The 10,394-nt window shown below is 34.3% G+C and overlaps 1 protein-coding gene across 1 annotated transcript; it reads right to left on the bottom strand.

Annotated features, from left to right (window-relative positions):
* Positions 1–2,260: 2,260 nt before the first annotated feature.
* LOC108990090 lies at positions 2,261–2,912 on the bottom strand. Its single transcript, XM_018963940.2, has 2 exons — positions 2,655–2,912; positions 2,261–2,555 (listed from the first exon to the last, which is right to left on the bottom strand). Exons 1-2 carry the CDS (start codon positions 2,738–2,740, stop codon positions 2,333–2,335), a joined length of 309 nt encoding a protein of 102 aa, XP_018819485.1. The 5' UTR covers positions 2,741–2,912; the 3' UTR covers positions 2,261–2,332.
* Between the last annotated feature and the right edge of the window lie 7,482 nt (positions 2,913–10,394).

The raw sequence follows: 10,394 nt of genomic DNA on the forward strand, positions 1-10,394 counted from the left end.
AAAAAGGGAAGATGTTTTCACTATATATGAGATTTTGATTGATCATCGATCAATTCATGAAAGGCATGTACGTTGAGCATTACATCCCTCAAATATATCCCAAGACTCGTGGCATGATCCTACTTCCTTCTGCAATGATTTATCTTATAATCTGACATCGATGCTAAAACTTTATCACCTACCATTTGTCTTCTTCATCAACTAAAATTCAACCACTCCTCCATCACGCGGCTGAAGTTGGGAGCACCTTCACCTAAAGCCTCTATTTGAAGAGTGGAGAGAGGGCCGGAGAGGACATTTGTGTAGACCTCTCGTTGTAGACAGGATATTCCTCCCTTGAGAGTCTCAAGGATCGAGTGGTAGAAACCTTCTCAGCTCTCACTATTCTTCCATTAAGTCGGATGGAGGAAGTTTCCTTCCTTCCACCCATTATCGAGGAGTGATGCCCTTAACATTCAATATCTTGACATGACGTGTCAAGCTTTCATTAGCTGTCACGTGATTACCGAACCAGTTACGAAGTTGTTAGTTATTTGATGGAACTGGGACAAAATGGTTTAATTGATAAATCTTGTAAACATATTGAGTAAAAGTGATAAAATTGAAAACCTAGTATTTTTTAATAAAAGTGAAAACCCCAAAACTGTTTTTGTTCTTTTTTTTTTTATTTCAATGAAAAATATGTGACTTAATTTGGGAAAAAAAATTTCATTCGTTCATAGGTGAGAACATAAATTCTACATCATACGATGGAGCATATGCACCAAGGCGCCCCCACTTTGTACTTTTTAGACTTAACAAAATCACCGTTTATCTGCCTAAACTACCACTACTTCTTTATAATAAATGTATTTACCAAACTATCAAAATGTATTTATTCTTCATTGATATTTGATGATTAAGATAAGTAGAAAATATGCGTTGCGTTACGGTACGGTCTTCAACGGATGAATACTAATGGGAGGGAATAAATTTGAGGCAACGAACGAAAACTATCTGTTTAGTTATAAACATCTTCCCACTTAGAAAGAGAAACCCCTGCTTCTCTCTTGAAAATTTACTAATTTTTTTCCAATCAGTCTTTCCATCCTTCTCTTTGTTCCTTTTTCAGTACATGTCTGTGTATAAGTTTTTTTGTTAGTATTTTTATTCCCTCCTCTTTACCGGCTCGACTATGGTCAGATCTTCCGCACTCCGGCGACCGATTGCCTACACGCGCCCTACCTCGCAACCCCCAGTTACCAATCTACCAGGACGAAGTGGAACTGTAGGGAAAATCTCGCCACGCCTAAATGCGTCTGACGGCTACACACGTCGTACCAGTAGATTCACCACTTCAAACTCTTCCAAATCTGACCCACCTCATCTCACAATAACCAGCGCAAGAAAACAACGCACCGTCAAAGGCGAGCGTGAAGAAAATCGATCTGCTGCAGTCCACCTCATTCAATGCCGGTCTTTCTATTAAGTTTCTGCTTCTCCTAACTGATAATGTTGAAGAAGAAAATACAAGTCTTTTCAAAAAACATTTCACAACAATAAACTAGAATGCATCTTCAACATCCACCATCTTTAGTGATGGTATCATAGTTCACACAACTATGCAAACTGTAAATACGCCCTCTTTATAAGATATGGATGAGGACCAAGTTTTTAGACCTAAAATCCGATTTCATTTTCACTTTTGCGATTTGATTGTTGTAATAGGATGTTTGTTAGAAAGCCTCATCCCCTCCTCATGTCATTTTTTGTTTTTTAATGAAATATTTGCTTGCATAGGAAAAAAAAATGATAATTTGAGGCGAGGGGTAAAGTAAAATTGTAAAAGATAGGCAGGTACATGAATTTATTTATTTATTTACTACAATATTAATACTTCCCACAATTGTATCAGAGATCTCAAAATAAATTTTATATTAAAAAAATAATAAATGTAGGGTTTCTGGATCAAACTTTTTTTGGAGTGATTTTAGAGGATCGCCATCTCTCGTTTCTTGTCTAATTATTATAATTTTTTTAAATTTTAAAATAAAATTAAAAATTAAAATTAAAAAATTATATTCTAATAATATTTTATTTAATTTTTTCGTACTTAAAAAAAATAAAAAATACCGTAAATCTTTATTCCTTTCCTCAAGACTTTTGAGGCTAAATTAAAGGTTTCTTACCCCAAAACTTTGATACCAAAAGAGAAAAACAAAGAACAAGCAGATCAAATCAAAATCCCAGAGAAAACAAGGAGAAGAACCGAAGAGAGGGATTCAGAAAAGCAAAGCAATATAAATATCAACTAGCGACAGCTTGTCCTAACATAGTAGTAACAGAGTAAAGTTTAAGCAGCTTTAGCTGTACAAGCCAAATAAATGTGGGTAAGAATAAGATCATGCAGAAGACCAGCCAGATCTCCATCAACCTCAACCTCACCTTCTTTGATCTCTGCAAGCACTCTCTCAAGGAATCTTTGAGTACCCATTTCTTGATTTGCATGAGGCTCCGCCAAGGACTGTGACCTCTGCCTCTTTATGGCCTCCCTTCTGCGATCATGATCTGCCATTCTACACAGAAAGTAAAGAAAAAAGAAAGATGTAAATCATTGTATTCTGAGAGAGAGAGAGAGAGAGAGAGAGAGAGGCGGACAGGAAAAAAAAACATACTCCTTAGAGAAAGAGAGGGGATGAGCAATCCCTGAAACACAAAGAGGAAGGCCATAGGAGCCATGGAGATTCGACATGGACTGCATCTTAAATCGGGTAGCGAATTTGCGGAACTGGGGCTATATGAAGAAGAAGAAATGTTATAGGGTTTCGGTTTTAACTGAGTGTAAAGTTTCCGGGATTTATGTTATGTTGGGGGATGTGTTGGTATGATCTCTCTCCATCTCTGCTGCAGTGTCTCCCTCCTAACATTAAATAGCAGTTACATCCTCAAGGTGTAATTTGACAATCCACTTTCTCTATTTAGGAGTTTATCTTATTATTATAATATTTTTATATTTTTATATAAAATATAATAAATAATTTAATTTTTTTAAATTTTAAAATAATAATAATATTAAAAAATAATATTTTAAAATTTCATCTAAAATTAAAAATTTTTATCTCACTATTTAAATTTTCACACAAAATATTACTGTTAACAAAAAAAAAAAACTTTCTCTATTTATTTTTAGTTTTTGTCATGGTATATTAAAATTTATTTTTTAAATTATATTATATTTTAATGATATAAAATTTTTTAAATATAATTATTTTGAATATAATGGTGCTGCCAAAGAAAAATATTCATTTATATAGAAGATCCTACGTAAATAAATTCAAAAATTGACATATTTTTAATGTGCCACTTCAGATTCTAAAATTATTTAATGTGCTACATCATATTATAAAATTATTTAATTATTTAATGTGCTATCTCATATTAAAAAAAAAAAATGATTCTAGCGTTATAGACCTTACAAATTATAGATGAGAAAAATAGATAGACACGTAAGATAACAATATTTATTATTTATATAATATTGGGGCCCCTATATTGACTCGACGTTGATCCTTGATGTACCATGCTTTGCAGTATTCAACTAGAATATTATGTATTGAGAAATGTTAAACACAATATTATTTGTCATCATCCTCTAACATGATATTAAATAATTATAAAATTATTTATTATTTATTACTTATCATTTAATTATTGAATGCTAAACAAGATGATGGAGGGGAAATGATAATTAAGAGGATGGTGAATAGAATTTTTTTTAAATATATTTAGACAGTGAATTGAAATGAAATAAGTTGAGATGGAAGTTAAAAGTTGAATAAAATATTGTTAGAATATTATTTTTTAATATTAATATTGTTTTGAGATTTGAAAAAGTTGTATTATTTATTATAATTTGTGTGAAAATGTGAGAAAATTGTAATGATTAGATAAAATAAAATAAGATGAGTTGAGATCTACTTTGAATCTAAATAGAACAAATATAAGAGACAAAACAACGGACCCAAAAATTTTTCATGGGAGTTAGTATTTTATACGGTTCAAAAACTTCGAAACTCTTACACAAATTAAGTTTTGAGCAATGATATTCACACAATATTTTTCAAAATACATATTTTAAAATGAGAGTACTTTTATAAAGTGGTGTTACTTTTATAAAATATTTTACTAAATTACTCTTCATTTTAAAATATAATTGTGTAATGTGTTGTAAAAAGTAATTTGTATTTATCATTTTTCTTAAGTTTTTATGTACCCAAAAGTCAATATTTTGTATGAAGTATCTTCTTTTTTTTTCTCTGAAACTATGAAACCTTGCATTATAAAAGTAGTTCATTACAGGGACAAAAAAAAAATAACAAAAAACGGAATAAACAACCATAAAGGAAATACAGCCATTTATAGATTAGGGTGGGTCCTTGCAATTGTGAGAACTTAGCAAGCAATCTGGAATTTTGAAAGTGGATATATCTCCAAAAAAATTATTTGAAGATGGCCATTGCGCCAAAATATGCACGCACCAGTTTTGAGTCTGGTGTATTTTGACAGCTTCCCACTAAACAAATCTGCTGAGCATAACTTTCATGTCCCTTATCCTTCCTTCAATGTTCCAATATGAGATTTGATGGAGAGGATTATAAGAGCATTAGCATTGGATTCATCAAATTTATCTTCAAATTTTGATAAAAAGTACATGTTTTCTATATATCTAAAACTTCCTTATCCATAACTCCACATTGAATTAGCTATTGAATTCATCAAAATAATAATAATATTATTTTTTTAATAATAATATTTTTTTTCATATTTTATAATTACACTAATCATATGTTAATTAATAATTTAATTTGATTCTTACATTATTATTACAAGACAGTTAGATATTAAACGTGAATCAAAAGGACCATTGGAGATTAAAAGTGAATAAAAAATAGATTTGATGAATGAACATTAGCTCTTCAAATTTGAAGAAACCTATACATTTACTGTAGCTCAAAGTTTCGCATTTATCTATTTGGTTAATCCAATGCAGCTCTCTTTTGATGAAATTCATCATATTTTACATTTAGCTAGGCTTTTGATGAAGCCAATACCAATGCTCTTAAGAGTTGTAATCACCACTGGTGAGTCACCTTCAATGATGATATCAGGCCAATTGCTTTCTGTTGCCAATTTAATCCCTATGAAAACCACAAGAGCTTCACCACCGTTTGGATTATTCATAGGAGAGAATTCTGTAATACCTCCTATAATGTTGCCTAGATGGTCTCTACTAACAACAGTAGCAGTACTACCAGAGTCTCTCACGACTACATCAAAGGCTATTGAAATCTATCCTATGGAAGGGGGATTCCATTTGGGATTACTTTGAGAGATTTTGAGGGCCCAAGCATTCCTATGTTCCGGATATTTTGTTAGAGCTGTAGCTACAAAAAGATCAGTTTGAATAGGCCAAGATCCATGAGTTATTTGATTCTTATAAAACCAAAGACAATCCATAGTTAGAATCGTAAACAATTGAAAATTTTAAGTTTCCTGCTGCTGAAATTGAAACTTGACAAAGGGTTCAAGAATAATCTTAATCCAGGTGGTGATATCATGATCAGCTAAAGTATCAATGTTTGGAGGCCAAGGAGATTGCCTCCAAAGAATTCTTGTGTAGGGACAGCCTAGGAAAAGATGAGAGATTGTTTCTTCAGCCGATTGACAAATGGGACAAAGAGCCTAGTCATTACTAAGGGAAAGGCAATATTTAAGCAAAGATCTGGTTGGTAGAATGTTGCTAAAAATTTTCCAGACAAGAGGCTTTAATCAATCTTGAACCTTGAGTGACCAAAGCATTTTCCACAAATTGGGATCATTTTCCTGACTATTGGAGTTCAAAACAATAGCAGCATAAGCTGATTTAACAGAAAAATGCCACTGAAGTGGTGAAGCCATTTAAGGCTATCTCTCAGATTTTGGAAATTGAACTGCATAAGAAGGATTTTAGAAATTTCTCTTACAGTCTGCATTAAGGGGATGTTCCATTGTCTAGGTTCCTCTAGAATAAGATCAGAAACTCTCAAATCCAGATACTTAAAAATTTCAGAGGAGGAGGGAGTTGGAAGCATTGGAGGGATAGAGGGGTCCAAGAGTTTCTCCAAACAGAAGTGGTGATCCCATTATTTATTTGATAGCAGAAACTATTAGCTATAAAACTCCCTTTGTTTTGCTAAACCTTTCCAAAAACTGGAGTCTTTTTTCTTGATGGGGACGTCTAGCCAAGATTCTATTTTCAAATAAATGCAAGAAATCACCTTTTTCCAAAGACACTCATCATTTTGGAGGAGTGACCATCCTAATTTGCTAAGAAGAGTTTTATTAAAATTTGAAATAAGTCTCAAACCCAGACCACCCATGGATTTTGGTTTGCAAATAGAATGCCAGGACTTGGGAGTGAAATTGTGAGTCTTCTTAGGGTAAAAAACCCACCAAAATCTCATAATAGATTTATCAATGCTACTAGTAGTGTTCTTTGGGATGAGGAAACTGGACAACAAGTACGCCGGAATGGAACTAGCAACAGATTTGATCAAGGTTGTTCTCCCAGCTTAGGATAAGAGTTTAGCTTTCCAACCAGTGAGTTTACCTTGAATTTTTTCCTTGACTTCCTCAAAAAGTCTCCTGTTATTCCTATCCAAAGGTAAGGGAAGGCCTAAATATTTTAGATTTCTCGAGGGAGATCTAAATCAATAATCGATTTGATATTACTGATGCGGGGGGAAGGAGTTCTTTTGCTAAAATGAATAAAGAACTTGTTTTTACTAATCCTTTACCCCGACCAATCGGAATACCTTTCAAGACACTCCAGAAAAGAGAGAGCATTCCTTTCAGAGGCAGATCCAAATTAAATTAAATCATCCGCAAAGAGAAGATGAGTTATCAAAGGTCCATCCCTACCCATTTAGATTCCTTTAATGTTTCCTAGATTTTCTTCTCTATTAATCAACCTTGAGAGAACCTCACTGCCAATAATAAAGAGAAAATGAGAGAGAGGATCACCTTACGTTAAACCCCTAGTGGGTAGAATGTGACCACAAGGTTCATAATTTATCATCACTGAGAAGGAGACAGATGTGATACAAGTCCTAATCCAATGAATCCACACATCATGGAACCTTAAGCATTTGAGAACAGTTAGAAGAAAATCCCATTCCATAAAATCAAAAGCCTTTTCCATATCAATTTTAACAGCCATCAAACCTTTTTACCTTCTGGTTTTTTTCATGAAATGAAATATTTCTTGGGCTACAATAGTATTTTCTTGAATGGTTTTACCAGGAATAAAAGCAAATTAGTAGGGCTAGATAAAAGTACTAAGAACCTTTTTGAGCCTATTGGCTAGAATTTTTGCAATAATTTTATAATACACATTTGAGAGACTGATTGGCCTAAACTAGTGGACAGTAATAGGGAAGTCAGTTTTTGGAATTAGAACAATGTGAGTGTGATTTAAATATTGAGAAAAATGCCCATTTACAAATAAATATTTAATAACTCTGCTAAGATCATCTTTTACAATTTCCCAAAAATATTTATAGAAGAAACCCATAAAACCATCAGGGCCTGGTGATTTAGAAGAAGGAGTTTGTTTAATGGTCTCCAGAATTTCCTCATCTATAAGGATCTTGCAAAGGCACTCATTTTCAGCATAGGAGATTTTCTCAGGAAAAGATTTTCAAGATCAAGAGGAAAGATAGGTTGAGTGGATTGATATATTTGCTTGAAATGATCAAGGAACATGGATTTAATAGCAGAGGGATCATTGATCCATTGATTATCAGAGTTTTTCAAATAGGAGATATTATTCATTCTCCTCCTCATGGTGGATGTCATATGGAAAAACTTAGTGTTAATATCAATGGTAGTCAGCCACTGAATCCTCGATTTTTGTTTCCATAAAATTTCTTCCACTTTCAATTGTTCCGAGAGACAGGCTTTCAGATTTTCTTCTAACATAATGGAGGAGTCAGAGGGATCTTCATATTGGATCCGGGCTAATTGACAGTTCAGATTTTTTATTGAAGTCTGGATATGCCCAAAACTAGTTCTATTCCAAATTTTGAGGGTTTTTCTAACATTGTTAAGCTTTTGAGAAAAAATGGAGGAAAGGGAACCATTAAAATTTCTGTCCCAGCTATGTTTGATGATGTGTAAATAATTAGGATCCCGAGCCCAAAAATTCCTCAAATTTAAACAAATTGCAAGCTTTTGATGTGGCTGTAGTGTCAAGAAGCAAGGGTGCATGATCAAAGGTATGAATTGGCAAATGCAAGATTTTAGTGTCAGGGAATAGAAGGGTCCAACTAGAATTAGCAATACCTCTATCTAACATTTCCCTAATGTGGCCAATTCCAGATCTTTTGTTAGTCCAAGTAAATCTGGAACCAACATACCCAAGATCACCTAGACCATGTTCATTCATGAGAAGTCTAAGTCCAGTTGGCTTAAAGGAGGATGCAAAAGACTTACCACCTAATTTTTCTAATTGACTGATTACAGAGTTGAAATCACCTAAACCTAAGATAGGACCTGGATAAGCTGATGTTTAGAGTTTACAAGAGACCAACAATTTTGCTTATCATGCAGTTAAGCTGGACAGTAAACAAGTAAGAGCATCCAATGATTGTGTATAGGGTTCCGAATACACTAACAAAGCTATAATATTACTATTAACAAAAACTCGCTCCACATCAACACCATGACGCCACATATAGAGAAGACCTCCCCATTTCTTCGGGGGAGGGCTATGCAAATACATATGGAAACCTAGGCTATTCACAACACCAACAATATTATTGTCCGAGAGAAGAGTTTCAGAAAGGAAAATTAAATCAGGGAGGTGAGTCCTGATTTAAGCCCTCAGACTAAGCATTGCAAGAGGCCGGGCTATACCTCTGCAATTCCAGGCAAATAGTCTCATATCTGCGGTGGTGGCAGGTTAAGGCCCGCCACCTCAACCACTTCATTAATAGAGAATGATTTTTGAGTAGAGGAGGATTCGTTACCAACCTCAAGAAGTTGATCTGAACTTATTTTCTTCCTCCGATCTTGCTTCTCCACTTTGATAGCTTTCTAAGAGTCTCTCTTTTTCAACATATCAATGAGCTCTTCATCAGGATGAGCCAGATTCCTCTTGTTGTTTCTCACTTGAGTTTTCAAAGATGTTTTGGGTTGAGTTGATTGTTGGATTAGCTTCATAGATGGGGAGGGCTTCGGAGATGGGGAGGGATTCAAGGTTGATTGAAGCGGTGAAGATGGAATCAATAAAGGAGCTATTGCCTGCTAACATGGTTCAATAACTTTGGGTTGAGTTGGTTTTGAGATTGGCTTCAGAGGTGGTGAGGGATTCGGGGTTGTTTGAAGAGATGAAAAGAGGTTCAGCAATGGGTCGGGGAGAGAGATGAAAGCATCTGAAGAGGAGATTTGTGAGCTTAGGGCAGGATTGGGGTTCTGGTTTGCTGATGGGTTTTCGGCTATTAGGGTCTGTCCGTGGGTTTCAGTTTGATGGGGCTTTTAAAGAACATGGGAGGCCAACACAAAATGGGACGAGTCAATGGACTTCTTTTGATATGGCAAGCTTTGAGTATTGGGCCTCTCTGGGTACTTCTAGGCTTCAAAATTAGGACCCTTTAAGAAATCAAAACTCTAAAGAATTTTGGTGTAGACCAATGGACCCGAGATGAACTGATTATTAGGTTGCTGAAGAAGAGTTGGGTTAGGCTCAGGTACATTTGATTTCAGCAATGATCTGGGGCCTATCTTCATTGGAGAGTCCAAATGGTTAATGAGATTTAGATCCTGAATGGACTGATATCTACTAGAATTTAACAGAGGGCTGACTTCTTCAGGAATTAATGCGTGGGAAGGGCTCAGAAATAGTTTGGTGTCAACGGGAGTAATTGGACTGGTATGCATTAATGGGTCGCCTGACTTGGCCCACTGTATGAAGTACCTTCATGAGTACTTATTGGTCTCCTAAACAACTATTTTCTTAAGTTTTGACCCAATGATTAGGGGTGTAAGAAAAAAATTAAGAAATCGATCCAATTGGACTGAATTGGTCTGGTCAATTCGGTTTAATGGTTCGGTCGATTTTGGCTCTCTCATCTGAAATTTTTTTAAAATCATATAGTTCTCGGTTCTTATGATTTTGGAACCAAATTAATATTAAGTTATTTACATATTATTATTTATCCTTACATATTAAGTCACAAACTTGCATATATATATATATATGTGTGTGTGTGTGTGTGTTAATTATCAAACCTATCATATGTAGTGTATAAGACATATTAGTATATTATACAGCACTTAATAATTAGATTATATGCGTGATATTTTGATCTAAAGTA

The sequence above is a fragment of the Juglans regia genome, chromosome 14, assembly GCF_001411555.2.
Source record: "Juglans regia cultivar Chandler chromosome 14, Walnut 2.0, whole genome shotgun sequence".
NCBI classification, from domain to species: Eukaryota; Viridiplantae; Streptophyta; class Magnoliopsida; order Fagales; family Juglandaceae; genus Juglans; species Juglans regia.

What these genes read in the sequence shown, in the direction of transcription:
- LOC108990090 (XM_018963940.2), bottom strand. Translation starts at nt 2,740, where the DNA reads ATGCAGTCCATGTCGAATCTCCATGGCTCCTATGGCCTTCCTCTTTGT. An exon ending in CCCCTCTCTTTCTCTAAGGA is followed by an intron (nt 2,556 to 2,654) that starts GTATGTTTTTTT and finishes CTTTCTGTGTAG; the next exon opens with AATGGCAGATCATGATCGCA.